This window comes from Capricornis sumatraensis, chromosome 12 (assembly GCF_032405125.1).
Source record: "Capricornis sumatraensis isolate serow.1 chromosome 12, serow.2, whole genome shotgun sequence".
Lineage (NCBI taxonomy): Eukaryota > Metazoa > Chordata > Mammalia > Artiodactyla > Bovidae > Capricornis > Capricornis sumatraensis.
The window spans coordinates 61,659,002-61,682,962 of record NC_091080.1 but is presented as its reverse complement, the minus strand read 5'-3'; the positions used below and the strand labels follow the sequence as shown (position 1 = coordinate 61,682,962).

General features: G+C 39.9%; 1 protein-coding gene across 1 annotated transcript; it reads left to right on the top strand.

Moving 5' to 3' along the window:
• Positions 1-795: 795 nt before the first annotated feature.
• Positions 796-23,089, top strand: FBXL3 (F-box and leucine rich repeat protein 3). The gene is made up of 5 exons (XM_068984442.1): positions 796-904; positions 6,905-7,256; positions 10,233-10,355; positions 13,366-13,537; positions 20,696-23,089. The coding sequence occupies exons 2-5, from the start codon at positions 6,906-6,908 to the stop codon at positions 21,337-21,339; spliced, it is 1,290 nt and encodes a 429-aa protein (XP_068840543.1). The 5' UTR covers positions 796-904; position 6,905; the 3' UTR covers positions 21,340-23,089.
• The last annotated feature ends 872 nt before the right edge of the window (positions 23,090-23,961 follow it).

Below are 23,961 nucleotides of genomic sequence, written 5' to 3'. Positions count from 1 at the left end.
AACACCTTATGTATACAGGATGCATATTATCATAGTATGCCAAGGATGGTCTATTTTGTGTGTATTGTTACAAGCTGTGTTTTACCTCCTCCCGTGACGTGAGCGGGCGTGGCCATCGGAGGCCCAGCCTCCCACGCGGAGGTGTGTCCGCTGCCGCAGCTAGTTTACCGGTCGGCCAGAACCAGCTGCAGCCTGCCCCAGGGACTCTACTTTCTTGTAGCTGCTCCGCCTCCCTAAACTTTCCACTTTGCACCGCAGTCTGTTAGGCATCTAGCTGGCTCCAGCTCCCCTCACGTTCGGCTTCAAGACACAAAAAAACAAAACAAAACAAAAACCCTAAAAGCCGCAGTCACGTTTCGGGGAGGAAGGCGGCCGACACTCCCCGGGGAACCAGGAGACCGAGCCCCCAGCCGTGCGGGACGGAGCGCGCTCCCGCGTGGGTGCGGCCCCTTCGGGTTCCCTGGCTCATCCTCCTGGAACTCGCCGCGGCGGACGCGCGCCCGCCCCCCCCCCCCCCAGGCGGGGACGCGCCGCCGGGAGAAGCGCGCGGCCGCGAGCCCGGGCGCCATTTTGGTTTCTGTCCCTGGGCCGCGGCGCCGAGAGCCTACGCGGTGGCTGCAGCTCCCTGCAGCCGTCCCTCTCCCGGCGACGAAGGGACCCAGGAGAAGGACACGGATGGCGCGAGCCTGAGGAGGGCGGCTTCTCTCCGGGCAGCCAGAGCCGCAAAGGTGGAGCCGCGTTGGCGTCCCCCAGGCGACCAGCGCTTCGGATGCGGGCGGAGCGCGGGGGGCCGCGGCGGCGGGAGCGCGAGGCGCGGGGCCCGCGGGGCCTCATGTGAGAGCCGCGGGACCAGCCGCCCCCGGAGTCCGGGGTGGAGCGTGGGGGAAGCCGCCCGCGGCAGCAGGTAACGCGGAGGGCCGGGGCCGGAGCCTCGCGGCGGCGGCGGGAGCCGGGTAGGGTCGCGGAGGTGGGCGGGCCGGGGGCGGAGGGGGCCACGGGGACCCGAGAGTGCGCGGGCCGCCCCTCGAGAGTGCGGGGCGGGACGGGACGGGGCGCTGGAGCCCGTTTGGGGGCGTTGCCCCGCGAACCTGCTCCAAAACATGTCAACAAGGCGTGGTGCGCGCGCGGCGCCCGGCGGCAGCCTCCGCGCGGCGCCTCCGCCGCCGCCGCGCCCCGGGCTCGCCGCGCCTGGCGCCCGGCTTTGTGACTCTCGGCGGGGCCTGGTGACCGACACCCTAGAGCTCGCGATCGGCCTGGCTTTGAGAAATGAGAGACATTAAGATGTCAAAACAGACCGCCCGGGGTAGGGCGGGAGACAAGTCTGGGAAAGCCAATTCGAGGAGGTGGCGCGGGAGGAGGGCAAACCTCGGACGCGCGTAGCCAAGTGGAAAAGTTGGTCAATTTGGAATGAGCAGCTTTGCCCCTGCTTTGAGCGAGAGTAGCTCTTTTAGATGAGGTTGCAGACAGGGATCAGGAAAAAGCCTATTAAGTGATTGGCCTGCATCACCGTGCTTAGAGATAAGCAGTTATTTTGTTGCTGAACATGTCCAGTATCTCTCAGATCTTTCAGAATCTTTTTTTTCTTCTGAAATCTTTATAAAAATGCCATCAACTCCTGTATCTACAAATGATCGGTGAACCAGTTTTCACCACCCCACTCTCTAATACCGTCTAGTTCTGAGAGTCAGACTATTTGCACCCATTTGGTCTTTGTATTCCAGCCGAAGAATGCATGTCAATTATTAGTCAAAAGCAGAGCATAAATGGAAAGGAAATGTGATGCCAAAACAGGCTTTTTAGAGCTACATACAAATGAGCTTTTAAAATTACTATGATCGCAGTGTACTAAAAAAACAACGAAGGGCACATAGCCAAGTGTTCTCTTAGGCTCTTCATCTGATGAACAAAGTGACTACTCCTTTCAGAGCGTATGGAAATGTGAAGAGTTAATACCATAATTCTCTGTGCTGCTCGATCAGGATGGAGTCTTTCGTCGTTCGTTTGTTTTTTGATGCTCCATAGGGGTATCAGTCTCACCGAATGCTTTTAGTGGCCCAAGTTGAATCGATTTTTGGGAGCCTGGAAAAGTCGCATTTTGAAGTGAACTGCCAGAGTTACGAAGCGGCCTAGTTTGGGTGCTCTCCTAAATCTCAGAGAGGTTGATCATCCATCTTCTCTGCACTCAAGTTCTAGTGTGAGAGGGGTTTTCATTTTAACTAAAAGTAAGAAGTCGTCCATTGATGTAAATTCTTCGCAGACTGGTAGATCCTCTAAGTTGTTTAACTTTCTTTATATCAGAGTTTCATGTGTAAATAGATTTAAGAAAATACTTCTGAAGGCAGTGCAAATTTTTCCATGAATTGTCTTGGAAAAGATTTGACATTAACGTTTTTTCCTAGGTGCCCACTATGATCTGATGTTTTTACACATAAATGAGGGTAATACAGAAACATTTGTATTGGCATTTGGTTTTAATTTTTTTGTTGTTGCTTTATATACTGTAATTCTGACATACTACAGTAGTCAAATGTGACAGTTTAAAGACTTCAGTTCAGCTAGTTAGAGACTGTTGTTTAGTTGCTGAGTTACGTCCTGCTCTTGCGACCCAGTGAACTGCAGGCTCTATCCATGGGATTTCCCAGGCGAGAATACTGGAGTGGGTTGCCATCTCCTTTGCCAGGGTATCTTCCTGACCAGGGACTGACCCCACATCTCCTGCAGTGGCAGGTGGATTTTTTTTTTTTTTTTACCACTGAGCCACCAGGGAAGCCCTCTGTTTAATATGTCAGCTTTTTTTCTGTACTCCATTTGGAAAGATATTGAAATGTACTTTTATTTAAAACAAGGATGCAGTAGACAAAGTGTGTTGTTAGAACCAGCAATGTATTAGCAAAAATAATTGTGTAAATAAGGTCGTCGTTTTGTGTATGTATCTGTATGAATCATTCCATCTTTAAATTGAATAGTTCCGGTTTTAGAAGACTTTTCTCCAGGAATAGAAGATCAACAGTCTGTAGTGAGCAGTAGAAATTATAAAAATAACTTCATTCTTTTTTGAATCTCAGTATCTCAAAATGCTGAGTAGTTTTAGGTAGTCAGAAGAGAAATTATAAACCCTGGGTAGCAAACTCTTTGTTCTTTGACCCAAATTTTGTATGCTAAAATTAAAGTACGCCTTCAGGATAAGTTAAAGCAGAAAAATGGGTCATAATGACAGTGTTATCTCAACCTTTAGTGAGACATTATTCCTAGGAGAGTATTTTTTGTTTTAATACTAAAGATGACATTACAGATTATACATCTTTTCTCTAAACATATTTGAAAAACGTATTCTTTGTTTCACATGTAAGTTTTAGTCTTCCCTAAAACTAGCCTCTTGCTGTCATCTCTCATTGTTTTCCCTTTCTCTCCCTCTGCGCAGGAGACTATACATCATTTACTTCACTTAATGTATAATTGGAAGTAGGAGTAATAGGAATAGGCAGTTTATTGCACATGTCCTTAGACCTCCTGGACTGATCTGAATGACACGAGAGCCAGGGTCCTCTGCTCCCAGTCCTGCAGAGTTTTAGCTAGCTACTGGAAAGAAAGAGTCTGCACAGATGTATTTGGTTGAGATCCATGCATGCGTATGTTTGTCCCGACGTGCTGATGTGCCAGGAGAAGGGAGTTGGAGCTACAAGCCATCCTGTGTGAAAAAGCTGTGACTCTAAATCCAAACTGTACCTGCCAGAAACTGCTCTCTAGAGACAAAAGAATCGCAGGCTCTGAACTAAATAGAGGTACCAGTGAGTGGACTGCAGTTGCCCTCATTTAGTTAGAGCCTTCAGTACTTAAATTTCCAGATAAAACAAGACCTTTTATCTGATTGCAGTATAATTCATTGACATTAACAGGCATGTGTAAAGTTTAACAAAGCATATTGGCAAAAAAAAATTCATTATGTAATCCCACCACAGTTGTTATACCACAATTATGAATATAATATTATACAGTCCCACTCTTACAGTTACTATATTAATGTGGTAATCTATTTCCAGTGTGTTTTTCTCATACATGAGCTTGTATTCTCACGCATTCTCATATATACTTCATGTTAAAATAAATTTAGGATCATTGTTTGCCTTCTGGCTGGAACCTTTGTTTCTACTTTAATGTTCTTAATACAAGACTACTTTCCTATACCTGAGTTCAGCAGCCATTGATGTCTCCTTTCAAAAGCCCTGCTGCTGCTGCTGCTGCTGCTGCTGCTGCTGCTGCTGCTGCTGCGGCGGCGGCGGCGTCACTTCAGTCGTGTCCGACTCTGTGCGATCCCATAGATGGCAGCCCACCAGGCTTCCCTGTCCCTGGGATTCTCCAGGCAAGAACACTGGAGTGGGTTGCCATTTCCTTCAGTTCAGTTCAGTTGCTCAGTCGCGTCTGACTCTTTGCGACCCCATGAATCGCAGCACACCAGGCCTCCCTGTCCATCACGAACTCCTGGAGTTCACTCAGACTCACGTCCATTCAGTCAGTGATGCCATAATTCCTCACAAGATCCCAGTGTGTTTCTGTTTTCCCCATTTTACAAATTGAAGTCCAGGAAAGTCAAGTAATTTGTTAATAGCCACATAAGCAGTGAGAGGGAGAGCCAGGGAGCTCGATTCCAGAACCCAGTCTCCTTACTCACACTACTATTTTATGCCATTCCCTGGTGGCCCAGATGGTTAAGAATCAGTCCACAATGCGGGAGACCCCGCTTCGATCCCTGGGTTGGGAAGATCCCCTGGAGAAGGAAATGGCAACCCACTCCAGTATTCTTGCCTGGAAATTCCATTCCTGTTTTACATCACCACCAGATCCAAATGGCAGTATGAAGGCAGTACCAATAACATAGAATAAACACTCACTTGTCATTCAGAAATACAACTTGGATAAAACATTGCAATAACTAGTGAAGTGTTGGAAGAAGCAGCCATATTCCAGAGCAAACTATGCACAGTAGAGATGAGGTTGCTCATTTTAGGCAAAGATTGGGTCTGGTAGTAACACACATGGCAGGCTACTCACTGTGGAAAGATCTGTCAACGACTTCATTCAGATGCTGTCTGAACGTTCCTGTGGCTCTGTCTGCCGTGAATTCAGAAACTCAGATATAGTAGGTATCCTTTGATAACTTTCAAGAAATCTTGAGGAGATGTCCCTGTAGGTTCTCTTTTGTATTTCTTAATAGTTGACTGCCGGGGTCCAGCCCCGGTGGATCCAGGGAATTTGAAGGGTGGACGGCGTTGGTGAGGAAAGACTTATTTATTGATATAAGATTAGATTAAGAAACAATAGTGGAGTAGGAAAATTAAGTGGAGAAATAGGACTGAATAACTTGGATTACGCGGAAGACCAATAAAATTCCAGACAAGGAATTTGCACCATCTGTGTTGGGCCACGGGTGCTTGCTTGAATATCTAAGGGTGCCTTGCCTTAGGCTCCCTTTCTTGCTTGAATATCTAAGGGTGCCTCGCCTTAGGCTCCCTTTCACGGGGGTCTTAACAGCCAGGGCAAGTAAGTAGACTTGGAGAGCCTCCGCGCCCCAGATGGGAATTCAGCCTGAAATTAAAGTAAAGAGGAGAGGGAGGGAAAGGGAGAAAAGGAGAGAGAGAGAGAGACACGGGGGAAACCAGTCCAGCGACTGGCTCCGTCCTCTGTTGTTCAGAAGGCCTTTTATACTTTGGACAAAACATGGAAATCAGTGGGTAACACAAAGTTATGCAGCGTTAGCAGCCCAGACTCTTATCAAAACCAGGCTTTTCTCTCTGCATACCTAATTGTATACACAAGTCATAGGTACTTTACATCATCTTCCAGCCGAAAGGGCCAATTAACATTTTACAGCCTTTTTTCTGATAAGGGTTTGTCAACCAGAAGACTTATTTGTGTTGATCTTCCCAAAGTCTGGTGCCATTCTCAGAAAGCACTAAATAAAGTTACATTCTTACATAGCAGGGACACAAGAGGAGTGCAGTGATATATAACAAACAGAAAAGTAACTCAAAAGTCTAGTGTTGCTAACATCAAAACTACTATATATTTTTTTCCATATCCCGTTTACATTGATTAACATCCTCCCAGGTGCCTAAAAGATAAAGAATATGGAGGCCTGGCAGCAGTCATTGAGTCAGCAGTGAAAACCCTCTACCAATATGATTTTTAACTCTTTAGAAAAGGCTCTGTATCTTTAAGATGCTTTTAAGCTTTGTGCCTCTCGCAGTTGGGGGGCTGTAAGCAATTCACAAGCTGTAAGAGGTCCGGGGGAACCTGTAAGGCAAGCTAGAGAGTTATCAGAGGGGGTTTAACCGAAACATCCCTTTCAAATGCAGAAGACTAAAGCCCTGAATTGACTTTTTTTCTGGAGAATATCAGAAAAGTGGAAAAGCAGAGTACAAAAGCCGGCAGATTTTTGGTTTTTTGTTGGGGTACATGCTCAGGAAATACCAGGGGGACCCCTGAAGTCTGATCACGACCTTGTGTATGTCACCTTCCTTCCTCATGACCTTGTCACAGGCTGGATTCCTCACACTGGCTTCCGGCAGTTGACTACAACTTTAGAAATACAAATACATGGTTTGGTTTCAAAGCTATGATAAACTTCTTCCCCACATAGTACAGTGCAAATACACATGCTTAAAAGCACCTGCCAAAGGTGTAAGGTTGTGAAATAACAGTTGGTCTCTACTGGTGTTTTTTTTTTTTTTATTATATTTTGCTTTGACGTTCTTCTCCCTGAATGTCTGGTCCAGTTCTCCTGCACGTTTATGTTTGTATTTATAGGCACGTGTACAGAAATCTCAGTGATAGAAGAATGAATTTTGGATTTATGTCTGTTGAAAAGTTAAGTACAAAAAAAGAATGATGAATTTTTTCTGAATAGGATGAAACGAGGAGGAGGAAGAGATAGTGGCCATGATTCATCAGAAGAAGGTATTGCCGAGAAATCCAAGAGACTGCGGACTGCAAGTGAGCATTCTCAGACTTGTGATTGGGGTAATCTCCTTCAGGACATTGTTCTCCAAGTATTTAAGTATCTGCCTCTTCTTGACCGAGCTCATGCTTCACAAGTTTGCCGCAACTGGAATCAGGTATTTCACATGCCTGACTTGTGGAGATGTTTTGAATTTGAACTGAATCAGCCAGCTACATCTTATTTGAAAGCTACACATCCAGAGCTGATCAAACAGATTATTAAAAGACATTCAAATCATCTACAATACGTCAGCTTCAAGGTAATACTTTAAATCATTCTTTTTAAAAATAAAGTGTATTTAGTGGCTTTTGTGGGGCCTTCCCAGGTGGCGCGAGTGGTAAAGAACCCACCTGCCAATGCAGGAGACAGACGCAGGTTCGATCCCTGGGTTGGGAAGATCCCCTGGAGGAGGGCATGGCAACACAGTCCAGTATTCTTGCCTGGAGAATCCCATGGACAGAGGAGCCTGGAGGACTCTGGTCCATGGTTTATCAAAGAGTCGGACATGACTGAAGCAACTTAGTATATATGCATGCAGTGGCTTTTGTGTCCTAAACTGATATATTTTCCCTTGTTTTTAAACTATTGCCTTTCTAGGGAAGGTGCTTAAAGATTTAGAGTAACTGTGTACCTTAGAGGCTGTCACAAATAACCGTATTGAGCTAAATTATTCCATTTTATTGTAAATCTTAATAATAATTTCTTGAAACCAGAAGCAGCCATTAAATAAAGATAAATCATATACTGAAACTGTTGAAATTATTATGAACAAATTTGAGCCCAAAGAAATATATATTAGATGTAGAGGTTTTTATTAAAGCTTCATTTTAATAAAGTCTGAGTTTTGTTTATTGATGGCTTTGTGATGTGGAGTTCCTTAAAGAGAAAGGAGATATAGAAACTATATATAAAAAGTTTAGATGAATATATTTTAGAGAGAAATAGAAAAAGGTACATGGAAGATGCCAAAGAAAACTATTTCTTTTCTTTGCTAGCAGGGACATACTGGAAGTTAGGCAGTAATGAGATAAATGAAGTGAGGTTGCTTTTTGAGAGGTTCAGACTGGTATAAAGAATCACAGTGGTGTGTGTGAGCAGGCTTGTCATGTTTTGTTCTGGGGATGAATAATGAAGTGTGGATATGTTCACTAAGTCCTTAACACATCCTGTAATTACTGTTGAAGTAACACATGAATACCTGATTTGCCATATGCAGCTGATGTTAAACAGGTCAAATTAAACCCAGATACTGCAGTGATTCTTAACCCAGAGATCCTTGCCAAAACTAAAGTCTTTCCCAAGACTGTCATTCTGTATCAGCTGGAGATTGTCTGTCTATTCTCTCATATGTGTCACAGGAGTAGGAGAGGCCTGATGTTGGGAATGGTTGGGTGTCTTAGGGCCGTCTTTCCAGAAAACTGCACAAAGACACTTAGACCACCGAGTGAAGGATTGCTAGGTTTAGCAAGTCAAAATAAGGGATGCCTAGTGAATTTCAGATAATCTGTGGCTAATGGTTGGTGTAAATATCCCTTGCATTATTTAAGTAAGTAAGTAAAGTCACTCAGTCAGGTCCAACTCTTTTTGACCCCACGGATGGTAGCCTACCAGGCTTCTCTGTCCATGGGATTTTCCAGGCAAAGATACTGGAGTGGGTTGCCATTTCCTTCTTCTTGCATTATTTGGGATATCTAATGCTTAACTAGATGACTTGGATGTTATATCTCAACCCTAGCTGAGGGCAAGGCTAGGGGAATGGTGGGAGGATAGAACAAACGAAAATTCAGGAACTCCTCATGTGTTGTCCCTCTCTTGCCTGCCCATGAGGAAACCTGAAGAGCCTTCTCCTTGGTTTCAGTCATCTTTGAGTTGTCTAAAAGTGTTCTTATGGTAAATCCTATAACAAGTATAATACATTAATCTCCTAGGTTTAAAGACCAATTCCATCCAGTGGGTTGGCTGTTTCAGTGTTAACCTGTGGCACAGCTCAGCTGTATCCAACTTGTATAACCATCATAAAATCATTTCTTCTATAAGTTTAAGCGTTTTTTTTTTTTTAGGGATCGTTTATTTTTCGGAGGAAATTTCTGATTTGCAAGAACACACCCCAAGATCCTTCTGAGCTCTCCTGATAATATTTGTGTTTAATTCATCACTGACTGTAGGCCAGAGAATCTTGTAGTCAGAGTTATTAATGTAAAATTGTGGTTCTTAAACTTTATGTGCATCAGAAATGCCTGGAGTACTTCTTAAGACAAGGATTGCTGGGTTTCTCCCCACCCTCACCCCCGTTTCTGATTCAGGTAGTCTGGATTGGGCGTGAGAGTGTGCGTTTCTAACAGGTTCCCTGATGATGATGTTGCTATTGGTTCAGGACCACAGCAGTTCTCAAAAGAACCACTGATATAGAGAAGCTTAGCCAAAGAGTAAAAGTAGCTCTGAAACTGTAATGTAAATCGGTGCATCAATTTTACAGCAGGATCTTCAGAATATTTTTGAGTTAAGGTAAGGTACATCGATCTGGAAATTAAAGAAATGATGTTACTTTTAACTGCACTGTTTAAGATGCTTTATAGCCTTGGGGGACAGCTTCCTTTTTTGAAAGAAGAGCTCGTTATGTCCTCAAGGAGTGTTTTGGTCCTGTTTCCCTTCCCCCAGGAAAGGTCTGTGCGGAAGAGTGTATGGCCGCAGTGTGTGGGCACTGCTCGTTTGGCTCAGGTTTTCATGTTTGACTAGTTGGAGACCTCATTTTACTTCACATTCATGTTTCAGTTAATAACATTAATGATGAATCCCAGGTTGTGATTTACCTGAATCTCTTGAGTAAATACTCGTTCAGTTTGTTTTAAAGCATTTGTACCGTTGGCATTGTATTTGCATGTATGATATGATCTACTACCAAATATATAATTATTTTTCAAAGATTATAAATTTATGTTTATACTAGGTTTTATAGTCCATTTGGAATAAATCAACTTAATAGCTAAGTCCTTTTAACATTAACTAAGTATCTTATCACGGTCAAAGTTACGTCTTGACAGTTGCCCTTGTAATTTTTCAGGGGAATTCAGAAAAGGCTGACATTGTATGTGAGGGTAGATGATTGAAAGGATAAATATTAATTCTTTAAATTATAATGCAGTAAACTAATAACTGTATTTCTTGCTTTTGTAAAGTTAAATGTACACAGAGAAGTGTGACCATATTCATGTGTATAGGATATTTCTTTTCCCAGGTGGACAGCAGCAAAGAATCAGCTGAAGCAGCTTGTGATATATTATCACAACTTGTGAACTGCTCTTTAAAAACGCTTGGACTTATTTCAACTGCTCGGCCAAGCTTTATGGATTTACCAAAGGTATCTGCTGTTTTGTTTTTTGTTTTTGTTTTTTTTAAATTAGTTTTTACTGAGAAATCCAGGGAAACTCTACCCATTTCTTGCACTTACAGTGGGAACATAAGAAAAGTGGTGTGTATATATTGAAAAACCAGTTACTATTTAGAATGTTAAGTCTTAAATGATTTTTTTTTTCCTGTTTTTGAATCACTTTGTGCTTCTTTTTGGGTAATGTTAAAAAGTGAATGAATTTGCAGAGGATTCTATATGAAATACTGAAATAGACTAAGTAAAACTGAAATATAAGCATGTTAGAAGAAAAGAGATATATATCAATAGATGCTCTTTTTTGTACTTTCAGAGCAGATTGGTGAGATTATAATGAAAAGTAGTGCCAGTATTAAGAGCAGATAGAGCTCACTTAGAAAATCTTTTGTTGATTGTGTAAAGATTGCTTCTTGAGCACAGTTAATATTAGTCAGTTAGGATTAATACACAGATTTTATTTAAAATTTTTTTGGTGAAATTTATATTCATAATTTTTATATTCACATATATGTTCTAACTTGCTCTTGCATGTAATTAGAAATAGTCTCTTTCTCTAATAATAGAAAATAGTCTCTTTCTCTTAAAATAGAAAAATAAGTGTGCATTTTCAGAAAGGCAACTAATGAAGTCCCTGTGTATGTTAGCTCATATTCTGTAGGTTTGTATCCAGCAATAAATCATAAGGGTTTATCAGAATACACCACAAGCTAAAATATAGACACCCCTTTAAACACCTGATCGTTGAATTTACTAGGATGATTCAGGAAGACATACACCTCCTTTCATTGCAGCACTATACAGATAATGTGTTTTTTACAAATTGAAGATTTGTGGCAACCCTGTGTCAAGTCTATTGATGTCATTTTTCCAACAGCATTTTCTCAGTTCATGTCTCTGTGTCACATGTGGGTAATTCTTGCAGTATTTCAGACTTTTTCATTATATTTGTTCTGGTAGTCTGTGATCAGTGATCTTTGACATTACTATTGCAAAAAGATTACAACTTGCTGAAGACTTACGTGATAGCATATTGTAGCAATAAAGTATTTTTTAATTAAAGAATATACATTGTTTTTTAAATGTAATGCTATTAACACTTAATAGACTATAGCATAGTGTAAACATTACTTTTATATGAAGTGGGAAGCCAAACTTGTGTGACTTGCTTTATTGTAATAGTCGCTTTGTTGTGGTGATCCAGAACTGGTTCCCGCATTATCTGAGTTATGTTTGTGTTACTAGCTTGAATGTATATTATAACCCAGGTTGTTCAGTAGACTGTCAGTAACAGATGTATCACAGGTTGATTTCAAAGTCTCAGTAAGGTACATTTGAGATAAATGATTTCCTCGCGTAATATAAGGGAAATGGGCGAGAGTCTGCTTGTGTCAACATTTTCCAATTCTGAGGACATGAGTTCTGTCATGTGGTTCTCAAACTGAATATGCATAACAGTCATCTCTGAAACTTCTAAACTTTGGATATTTCTAGTCCCAAATTTCTTTTTCTTAAGAACAGTCCAGATGGTTCTGATTACCATGATTCAAGGCCCTCACTCTTAGAGGCACGGAGTTCCATGGTACAGTAGTGCCTTGTTTAAGCTTCATATGGGAAATGAAATCATCTGAATTGGGTTTTCTATTACATACTGTAGTTAGAAAGCAAACATATGGTATATATAGGCTATACCATACTATAAGGTATGTTGGATATAATTTCCTTTTTTTTTATTATTACTCAGGATGATCACTAGTACTAATGTTGTCCTTTGATGTCATTTTGCTTTGGGGAACCTGGGACTGCTTGCTTCCTTATTCAGTGAGCATAGGATGCTTATGCTCTTTTTCTTTCTTTTCCTGTTAATGGCTTTTGTAGAAGATTGAAATAGGCTGGTGATACATCTTGGAAATCCTGAGAGAACTGGAGAGATCATGAAAGAAGCGTATTTGACCAGAGCTAACTCTGAGGGAAGTGGGAAAAAGGAGGGCAGGAGATGGAGTCATGCATATACTAATGTAGTGCGATGGTAGAAGATACAGCTGAATTTGATATGGAAATCCAGTTAGGAGAAAGATGGTAGCATTTAAGTTGTTGAACAGTTACTTAACCAAAATTTAAATAGTTATTTAACCACAGTAGGAAAAAGTAATTGAGGAAATGTTGCTACTAGCTGGCCCTTATCTCTTCCACTGGTGTAGTGAGTCCATTGGTCATGGCTCATTAGCTCTGATTCAGAGTCCCATGCTTTGTGCTTCAATTCTGGTTTCCCTACAGTGGTTCCTTTAGGTCAGATTCTGTGTCCAACAGGATATTATAATTATTATATAGAATATTATAAAGTATAGATTATTAATTGGTACATATGTGTTTAAAATACCTTATAATAGCTTTGACAGTAGTATAATTTAACATATTTAAAGGAGTTTTAAATTTGGAACTTTTACTTAGTTACAATTTTTATTATTTTAGAATCAAGTTGTATATGAGCTTCCATATTCTAAATAAGTCTTACATAGCTTCTAAATTCATTGACTTTAATTTTTGATGATTATGCTAATAGCTGTTACTATTTTAATGGTCATTACTGTCACCAAAAAAAGAATGCAGTTCAGTGTTAAATACACTGGAGCAGGGTTTCCAGAGAAGGTGAGTGATGTGAAGTGTCTGAGAGGCGTTCTCATTCAGAGTTCCACAGTTCCTCTGTTTACTGACCAGTGACTGTTGTGATTCAGAGACACCTGTCCTGAGGCTTGAAATCTTTTTTTCCCCCAGATAAAAAGGCCCTTTACAAAGATGACAGGAGGTCACCTCTCTCTACTATATTCCTACCATATTCCCTCAACAGAGTGAGGGGCTGCTGCTACCCCAAAACAGTTATAAATGCATCATCAGGGTTCAGATGAACTATATATGTATTATATGAAGACCCTTCAGTTCTGTTTGTAAAAACTGAAGCAGTGTTTTCACTGTTTTTATCTTTCAGTCTCACTTTATCTCTGCACTGACGGTTGTGTTTGTAAACTCCAAATCCTTGTCCTCGCTGAAGATAGACGACACGCCAGTAGACGATCCCTCGCTCAAAGTCCTAGTGGCCAACAACAGCGATACACTCAAGCTGCTGAAAATGAGCAGCTGCCCTCATGTCTCTCCAGCAGGTGCGGTGTTGTTTTGCCAGATATTTTAGTAAAATGTATTGTGTTTATCAAATGAAGGCGAACTAATAATTATTAACCTTGAAGGTGGGTTCATAGGATTTATTTCCTATTGCATAATATTTTTAATGTAAACAGTAGGGTAAATTCTGTAGCATTCCTAACCTAGACATTTACTTTGAACTTTTCTAATCTTCTTGGCCGTTTGTGTCCAACCTGTGCCAGAAAATGTGTAAATTAAAAAAATAAAAGGAAGGGACGGTATGAGGTTGGTCTGAGATGGCCATTTTGGTGAAGTAGGCCTTCCTCAAATCATGGTTGAGCTAATGATAGTTTTGAGTCAAAGCAATCTCACAACTGCTTTTTGTTTCATAACATAGAGAAGAGTTGTGGTGAAGTCATTACCTCACATTTTGTAAGATAACCTTTTCCAAAGTTGAGTTTTGGAGCTGAAAGCCCATCAGATGGAGGAGTAGCATTATTAAAGCTCTTTCCAGCTTTTCTTGCATAGACTTAAACATTATTACATTATTCAGTTTGAGAGCATTTAAATTCCAAATGGTTTGTATTGTAAAATGATTATAAACCTACAGTTTGTGTTAGTCTTCACTCCTGACTTACCCTCCCACTGTTGACATCTCTCCTAAGCCTTCAGCTGTGTTATTGGGGAAATCTGTTTTGATCTCTTAACAGAATATTTCCCCTGCTTCTTGCTGTTACTGAAGCCTGGCCTTCCCCTAAGAAAATGATTCCTTGTCGGATGGACATTACTTCCTGTCCTTCCTTGTCTCCCACATGGAGGGTCTGGTTGATGGGAATGGTGAGGTCTGTCTATTGCGGTGTTTCCCTAGGTTTTTTTGCCGCTTCTAGATTATCACTGATGGCGATAACCTAAGTATAATTAGAAGTTAAGAAGATTGGGCTTTGGCAGTTCCTTGTTACTGTGACCTTAGTCACATTTTACTGTGTACTGTATAGAGAGTATGGTCCATGCCCCATAGCTTCCTAGTGTACAGAGTTCTTTGTCTCCTGACCTTCACCGCTCTCTGCTGTTTACTCACATGCAGCTTTTATTTGAGTCCTAGATAATGACAGTTCTTTGTACATGTGTTTGGTCGGTATACTGTACCTTGAGGAGTACCTTTAACACATTTCTTTTTTTCATTTCTTCATCTGGCCAACTCCAGTCCGGCCTTCAAAATTTAGTTCATGTGTCCCGCTCTTTTCCTTCTCTTGTCTGGTTTAGAACACCCACCTGCTGTTCCCAGAGCACCCTGAATGTAACTTGGAGTACTTACACACTGTATGAGAGCCTTTGGGTCTCTAGTTTCTCCATGAAACTGAGTTCATTATTCTCTTTATCCTGGTACATCCCATGTTCGTTTATTTTTATTAAATATATATATCAATTCTCATAGTATAAGCTTGCTTGATCTTATCAAGCTTGAGTGGCATTTGGATTAGTTGTTTGGGAAAGAGAGAGCTTTCCTGTAATATTCTTTAAGAATATAAGCATAGAGGGTTTTAATTTTAAATTTAATACTTGTGTGTATTCTTTCTGTTCATATTTTGCATATTTAGATAGTTGCTTTCTCTAAGTTGAAATTAAAGAACTGTTTTCTATGCTTTCTTCACGGAACAGTTTTTCAGTTCAATTTTTATCAAACAGTTGTTTCCATTTCATACAGTCCTTAACAATTGTCTGTTGCCGGACCTCTGAGTACCATTTGACACCAGTGACTGTTCTTTTTGTTTATTTAAAAATTTTTAATTGGAAGACTTATTTTAAACATGTTAATTGGAGGATAATTGCTTTATAGGGCTGTGTTACTTTGTGCTGTGTAACAGCATGAATCAGCCGTAAGTATACATGTATCTACCCCCGTCTGAGCCTCCCCCAGCCCTTGCATCCCATCCGTCTGTATGACAGTTCGTGATTTTCCTCCTTCCTCTCTGATTGTTCCCACTGTTTCCTTTGCTGGTTTCTCTTTTCCTTCCTTATGTTTTGGTGTCTCCCTGTGTGTTGCACCGGGCCCTTTGTTATTTCACTCTGTAAACCCCGGGCTGTGTCATCTTCATCAGCGGCTTCAGTTGTGCTGTGTACGTGAACGCCTCCTGCTTTAGTGTTTCTGGAACTCCAGAGCTGGGTGTTGAACTGCCAGTGACCCAGTGCCTCTAGCCTATCTCTGGCATGTCAGACTAATGATCGTCCTTGCCCCTTTTTGAAGTCTCTAACATCTCCCTTTTTACCATCTCAGTGAATGGCACCAGGGACCTCACAGATATCCTTGAATTCTTGTACCCTTACTTTTGACATCCCTGTAGTCACTGAGGTCTGGCGACTCCATCACTGATAATCGGCTTTAAATCTCTGTGCTGTGGACTGAATTTGTGGTGTTCTCCTCACCTCCTGCCCTAGTTCAGTGTGATGGTGTCTGAAAATGGGTTGGGAGTTATTTGGAGAAATCTCTTTGGGATTAGTGCTTTTCTAAGAAAGAAAAGGAAAGATATCTGGTCTCTCTGCCATGTGAAGACACAGCAAGAACATAGCCATCTATAAGCCAGAAAGAGTCCTGGCCCTCGCAGAACCCAGCCTTGCTGGCTCCTTGATCTTGGACTTCCAGCTTCCAGAAATGGGAGAAATAAATGTTTATTGTTAAGCCACTCAGTCTGTGGTATTCTGTTAAGCAGCTGAAATTAACACACTGCCTTCCTTCATCTCTAATCTAGCTCACTGAGTACTCTTGTGAGTACCCTCTTAACTGATTTCCTAACTTGCAGCCTTGCTCTTTTCTGATTTGATTTCCATGGTAGTGCCAGAGTAATCTTTCTAAAATAGAAATTTGATTTTTTTTTTTTTAACCTCCAGTTTCCTTCAGAACTTCACTATGCTTTATGTAAGATCCAAACTCCCTACTGAGGCTTACAAGGTGTCCCATGTGCTCTGATCCTTGTCTCTCTTATCGGGTTTCGGTCTTTGACATACTCTTATTTACATATTACATGTTGTGTTCCCTTCATTTCTTAGAATGCTTGTGTTTTTGTCCATGTCTAAGTGTTTGCACAGGAAATAACCATTAATTTTCCTTGTCTACTTGCCTTTTGCCTTCGCTTGATTCTTCTAATTCTGTAGGTCTGTGATAGTTCTGGAAATTCCTCCCTAATTCCCTTGTTAACACTAGCAGAGTGTTCTTGTTTAATTACCTGCTGGCTTTCTGTTAGGATAAGGATGTTTTGTTCCTGTTGACTCTTCTACCATCCTAAAACCAGTTCTTAACATATAAGACACTCAGTAATTACCAGCTGAACTAATGAACATTTAGCTACTTAGTTTTCTTTCTTCTTGATAGGCCAGCATTTGTCTCATAGTTCTTTTACTGTTGAATATTTAACTTGTTTCCACTATTTGCTTTGATTTAAAAAAAATGAACTATTTTACACATAGTTTTACTTCTGTTAATTCCTTCCTTTGGTCAAATTAAATAAAGAAGTGGAAGAGCTAGGTCAAAGAGTTTAGATTTTTTTTTTTTAATGTTTCTTGCTGTGTTTTTTTCCAAAATGAGTTGGATGAATTTATACACCACCACCAATGTAATAGTTTTATTGAAATGTAATTCACATATGATACAGTTCACAGTGCGTTCATCATACAGTCAATTTTAGAACACTTTTTACTACCCCCAAAATGTCCTATGTCCCGCTTATCTGTCACCCTCCAAAACATTAGCCCAGCCAGTCCTAGGCAGTCCCTGCTCTACTTTCTGTCTCCGTAGATGCGCCTCTTCTGGACATTTCATGTACATGCAATCATATGTGGTCTTTTATGACTGGCTTTCTTTCACTTAGCCTTACGTTTTCAAGGTTCATCCATATTGTAGCATGTATAATATTTCATTTCTTTTTCTTGCCAAATGATATTTCACTATATGAAAATAACCATATTTTTCTATTGATCAGTTGATGGATATTTGGGTTGTTTACACCTTTTGATTATTACCAATAATGCTGCTATGCAAATTTATATACAGGTTTTCATATAGGCATATCATTTAATTTCTCTTGGGTGTATAACAGCGATTGGAACTGCTGAATCATATCGTAACTCTGTGTAGCCATTTGAGAAACTGCTGGACTGTTTTCCAAAGCAGCTGTGTCCTGCATTACTACTAGCAGTGTTTGAGGGCTCCAAATTTTTGACCCCTTATCAGCATGTATTATCTGTCTTTGATGATGGCTATCCTGGTGAATGTAAACTGGTATCTTGCTGTGGTTTGATATGTATTTTCTTGAATTCTCAGATGTCTTTTCCTGTGCTTATTGACTATTTGTACATCTTCCTTGGAGAGATGTCAACCTGGATTCTTTGCTTATGTTGTAATTAGGTTATTTGTATTATTGAATTGTAATAATGTACCAGTTTTATCTTTGTCACTGTTTTCTGTTAAATATTTAAACACTTGTAACTGTGTGTTAGTTTTCTGTTGCTGCATATTTAACAAATGCAAATTTAGCAGTTCTTCGTTAGCACCTCAGTTTAGATGAGAGCTGGAGGCATGGCTTGAGTTTCTCTGTTCAGTCACAGAAGCTCTGAATCTGACTTCTTCTGCAGCCATCTAGAGGAAACTGTTTATAGGGCTCATGTGATTAGATTAGGATCACCTGGCTAATCTTATTTTACAGCTAACTGTGCTATTTATAGCACTACACACTCATGGGAGTGCTCACCTTATCACATGAACAGTTTTCAGAGGTTATAGCATGACATCTTGAGGACAACTTTTAGAATCGTGCCTGTCACAGCTGTTTTAGTAGTTATTAAGGGATACCTCAAAGTTTCTTTCATTTGCATTTTGCTTACCATTACCCATGTGTTCATTTTCTTTTTAGATGAGTCTTTATGTGATTGCAAAGAAGAGAGATGTGTTCATGTTAACTTGGGTGATCAGGGTTTATTTCAGAGTATATATACACACCTTGTGGAGAATAGAAGCGTGGCAGCTGAATAGTGAAGCACAGATGGCTTTTACTCCCTCTGGTGACTGTCTGGTACTAGTGATTCACTTTATCACTACACTGATTCCACTGCCTACATTCTCCTCCCACTACTTTGTAAAAGCTTTGGCTTACTGGTGACCTCTTTCTTGTCACTTTCTAGGCAGTAGGTAAGCACATGGACTTAGGAGTCACCCAGTCTGTTTGAATTCCAGCTTTGCTATCTTTAGCTAGCTGTTCAGTTCAGTTCAGTCGCTCAGTCGTGTCCCACTCTTTGCGACACCATGAATCGCAGCATGCCAGGCCTCCCTGTCCATCACCAACTCCCAGAGTTCACGCAGACTCACGTCCATCAAGTCCGTGATGCCATCCAGCCATCTCATCCTCTGTTGTCCCCTTCTCCTCCTGCCTCCAATCCCTCCCAGCATCAGAGTCTTTTCCAATAAGTCAACTCTTTGCATGAGGTGGCCAAAGTATTGGAGTTTCAGCTTTAGCATCATTCCTTCCAAAGAAATCCCAGGGTTGATCTCCTTCAGAATGGACTGGTTGGATCTCCTTGCAGTCCAAGGGACTCTCAAGAGTCTTCTTCAACACCACAGTTCAAAAGCATTAATTCTTCGGCACTCAGCCTTCTTCACAGTCCAACTCTTACATCCATACATGACCACTGCAAAAACCATAGCCTTGACTAGATGGACCTTTGTTGGCAAAGTAATGTCTCTGCTTTTGAATATGCTATCTAGGTTGGTCATAACTTTCTTTCCAAGGAGTGTCTTTTAATTTCATGGCTGCAATCACCATCTGCCGTGATTTTGGAGCCCCAAAAAATAAAGTCTGACACTGTACCCACTGTTTCCCCATCTATTTCCCATGAAGTGATGGGACCAGATGCCATGATCTTCGTTTTCTGAATGTTGAGCTTTAAGCCAACATTCTCACTCTCCTCTTTCACTTTCATCAAGAGGCTTTTTAGTTCCTCTTTACTTTCTGCCATAAGGGTGGTGTCATCTGCATATCTGAGGTTTTTGATATTTCTCCTGGCAATCTTGATTCCAGTTTGTGCTTCTTCCAGCCCAACATTTCTCATGATGTACTCTGCATAGAAGTTAAATAAGCAGGGTGACAGTATACAGCCTTGACGTTCTCCTTTTCCTATTTGGAACCAGTCTGTTCCATGTCCATTTCTTTTGCTTCCTGACCTGCATATAGGTTTCTCAAGAGACAGGTCAGATGGTCTGGTATTCCCATCTCTTTCAGAATTTTCCACAGTTTATTGTGATCCACACAGTCAGTCTTTGGCGTAGTCAGTAAAGCAGAAATAGATATTTTTCTGGAACTCTCTTGCTTTTTCGATGATCGCTGACTTGACCTTAAAATAGAAAAGATACTTATTTTTCTAGATTTTTTGAGGGGGGTGGGTACTTGTAGGATAACCTATGTAGGACCTGACTTGTCATACTTGTACAATAAACAGTAGCTCATACATTTTGTGTTTTGTTTCCTATCCTTGTTTCTAAACACTGGAAAGAAGTGGCTTGAGTTTGTCATTTATGAAGTAGTATCAGGGTGTCTCTTTGGGGCAGAGTTCTTACAATAGGCCACTTCAGAGATCAGAAACCAACCTTTGGTAAAACTTGCTCCTCTTTGGGATTTTGGGTAGTTCTGAAGCATAGTGCCTGAAGTATAAGGAACCAGTTAAAGAATGGTTAAGAGCTTTCTGAGAATGTTAGAGCTTTAAAAATTATGATGTATATTTCCATTAATGTTAACTGAGCCGTTTTCTTTTCATTCATCTAGTGATATCTCAGTTTTTTTTTTCTTAGAAATTTGACAAGCCTATATTAGAGGTTAAATTGTTTGCTCATTTGATGGAAATCTTTTTTAAATTTTTTCTCAGATATTTCATATTTATATAATTCATTATATCTGATTTTATCTTATTTTTTTCATTATTAGATTTTCGAATGTCAGAAAATGTCTTATAGCCTCTTTTCAGTGATCAAATAAATTTGTGTGTATGACTTTCTGCGGGTTCAATCGGTGCACCTAAACTTTTGTAAGTGGTATAGCAAATGTGGTGAAATCTTATTGTAGGACATGTACTTAATTGCATTTTCAAACAGATGATGAGCACAACTTTATAAATAATTGGGTCTTTTTTCTTCCAAGGTATCCTGTGTGTGGCTGATCAGTGTCATGGCTTACGTGAACTGGCCCTGAATTACCACTTGTTAAGTGATGAATTACTGCTTGCTTTATCTTCTGAAAAACATGTTCGATTAGAACATTTGCGCATTGATGTAGTCAGTGAGAATCCAGGACAGACTCACTTCCATACCATTCAGAAGAGCAGCTGGGATGCTTTCATCAGACATTCACCCAAAGTGAACTTAGTGATGTATTTTTTTTTATATGAAGAGGAATTTGATCCATTCTTTCGGTATGAAATACCTGCCACCCATCTTTACTTTGGGAGATCAGTAAGCAAAGATGTGCTTGGCCGTGTGGGAATGACATGCCCTAGACTAGTTGAACTAGTAGTGTGTGCTAATGGATTACGGCCACTTGATGAAGAGTTAATTCGCATTGCAGAACGTTGTAAAAATTTGTCAGCTATTGGACTAGGGGAATGTGAAGTCTCATGTAGTGCCTTTGTTGAGTTTGTGAAGATGTGTGGGGGCCGCCTGTCACAATTATCCATTATGGAAGAAGTATTAATTCCTGACCAAAAGTATAGTTTGGAGCAGATTCACTGGGAAGTGTCTAAGCATCTTGGCAGAGTGTGGTTTCCAGACATGATGCCCACTTGGTAAAGGCCAGATGACCTAGGGCATGATGAACAGCACCTTAATTTTAACATACTGTATTATAATAAAAGTTTATTTCCTGTAGGTCTGATACAGTTCTTCTATTTTGTGGCACAGAAGTTTGATACCTTCGTTGAGTATATAAGGGTTGTATTTTGGAAGACCCATGGCCCAGTTTCGGTCAGAAAACTTAGTCTGTTTCTCTAATACCAATCAGATCTCAGATAATTTGAAAGTGATTCAGACCTGAAAGTGATAACCAGTAATAAAGATTAAATATTTTATAGTCTGAAGGAAACAAATCCTATACATTGTAATATCTAATAAGTAAGTACTAATAAGTTTTCCAAAATGTTCTCTATGCATTTTTTTTAAAGTGTAAACTTGACATTTTAGGGTCTTCAGTTATACATACACCTGTTATAAGGTGTTTAATATAGCTCAGGAAAGTGAGCGTTTTGTGAGAAAAATGTAGGCTATATTGAATCTCATGAAAAAGATTGGTTGAATGTTCTAAAATGTTGCAGAGCTATTTAAAGAGGTATATGTAGTTAATTGGAACACTTAAAACTGATGTCACACAGGGATTATTACAGAAAGATAATAAATAGAGCCAGGATCAAATTAAAGGAAAATAGGTGGACTAGAAGGGAGGCAATGTTTAGCTTTGTGTAAACTTTTAGGATTGCTCTATAATCTGCTAAACTATTACCAGTTCTTTTCTGTGATACATTACCATGTATGTGGTACTTGGGGCATCATATGTTAAGTAACGAATGCTTTACCAGTTCTTCTTGGGTTTATCTTTGTTTAAACTAGTTTTGCAGCATTATACAATAATTGAAATGAGAAGCTTATGTATTTCAAAAAACCAAATTGAAATAAAGGTAGAACTTAAAAATGTTTATAAATTGTTTCCATGAAAGAATATTAGTCTCCAGTGAATTTTAGTGATGGCTCATTTTTACATTTTCAAATTACATAGTTACGTAAGTAGAATTTTCAAAAAATTACAAAAGGAGCACCAATGTACAGTTCAGCATAAACAGTAAATTTTAAAGAGCATATATTTAAGTTCATGATCACATTTTTGAGTAAATATTGCTAAGTAGACTGGAAAATTTTAGTAGAAAAATGTCTGTTTTGTGATTGTTAATTTGGTTACACTGGTATTTTACATCATTTAAGTTAGGTAGCATTTTTACTACTTTCATATGAATAAGGTAATCCATACATTGTAGAAACTGTAAAAATACTAAGTTTGGGGCTATATTTAGTTTTTTAGGTGTTACATAAACTTTTGATTCTGAGCACTAGTGCTGGTAGACATTACCCTCCCAGGGGAAATTAGAGGTGATTTACCCCCAATGCAATATATTAGTGCTTGAAACTTAGAAAGCACCTTGGTAGATACGGAAGCCAACAGTCTTATGAATCTATTTTTCAAATAGATTACCTTCCTAAGAATAAAAGTGATTTTCTACGTAATTTGTGCTTTCAAAAGTGATGGTATTCTGACCACATATAAATGGAAGAAAAGAGGCTGATCTAGATATGGAAATTAAAAGCAATTATTATATATTCCTCCCTCTTAACTAAACAGTAAAAAAGCTTGGATTGTACAAGAAATACCTGTTAGTGGATAAGGCTTTTTTCTTTGAAAAACTTTGGAAAATGGATTTAACAGTATGTAAGCAGTTCTACTAACCAAAGCTTTATTTGGAAATTTACTTTTTGTACAAATTATATAATGCTTGAAATACTTTTGTCACTTTATAAGCAAAATGCATAGCACTTAATTTGTTTATACTGTAAAGTATATGTTAAATGCTTTTATCTATTTGAGAATAAAGATAGTTACTAATGGTGTTGTATTATTAGTTTTTTAAAATTGATTTTGAAACAAGTCAGATTTATGGTTTTAGTTTCAAATCCATATTTGATGGATATACTGTTAAGTAATGTATATGATAGGATGGTTTTTTTTAATTGAAGATACAAGATTAGGCATTTAGAATAAGCATTTATAAAACAGACTGTTCAGAAATAGAATCCTTAGGATCCTTGCATTTTTAGAAACGTCTTTACATAAATCTGTACTATCAGAATATTTTCTAAACAATGTTATTTTCATCTCCTGTCTTAATGACATTCATAAAATAACTTCAGTTTACCCTGGTAATCTTAAATCTGGGCTACTAACAATATTATCAGGAAAAAACAGGCATGACTGAAGATTAAATCAATTTACTGCATTCAATGAATTTTTTATATTTATGGAAAAGCTTAGGATAGAAGGGAAGGGTTGGTATGAAGGCGGCTCGGGCCTGAACTAGGTCCTTTAATAAGCTATAAATAAGCTCCAGGCTTCTGAGGTGGCTTAGACAGTAAAGGATCTGCCTGCAGTGCCAGAGACCCTGGTTTGATCTGTGGGTCAGAAAGATCCCCTGCAGAAGGAAATGGCTACCTGCTGCAGTATTCTTGCTTGGAGAATTCCATGGACAGAGGAGCCTGATGGGTCCCAGTCCTTGGGGTCAGAGAGAATCAGACATGACTGCAACTAACACTTTTTTCACAAGCTCTACCCTGTCTTTCTATAGATTCCAGCCCAGTTTATCTGTGAAGCCG

Bases quoted from the DNA above. Each gene is read 5' to 3' on its own strand.
- FBXL3 (XM_068984442.1), top strand. From the start codon at position 6,906: ATGAAACGAGGAGGAGGAAGAGATAGTGGCCATGATTCATCAGAAGAA. The intron at 7,257-10,232 runs GTAATACTTTAA...TTCTTTTCCCAG, and splicing joins TACAATACGTCAGCTTCAAG to GTGGACAGCAGCAAAGAATC. The intron at 13,538-20,695 runs GTGCGGTGTTGT...TTTTCTTCCAAG, and splicing joins CCCTCATGTCTCTCCAGCAG to GTATCCTGTGTGTGGCTGAT.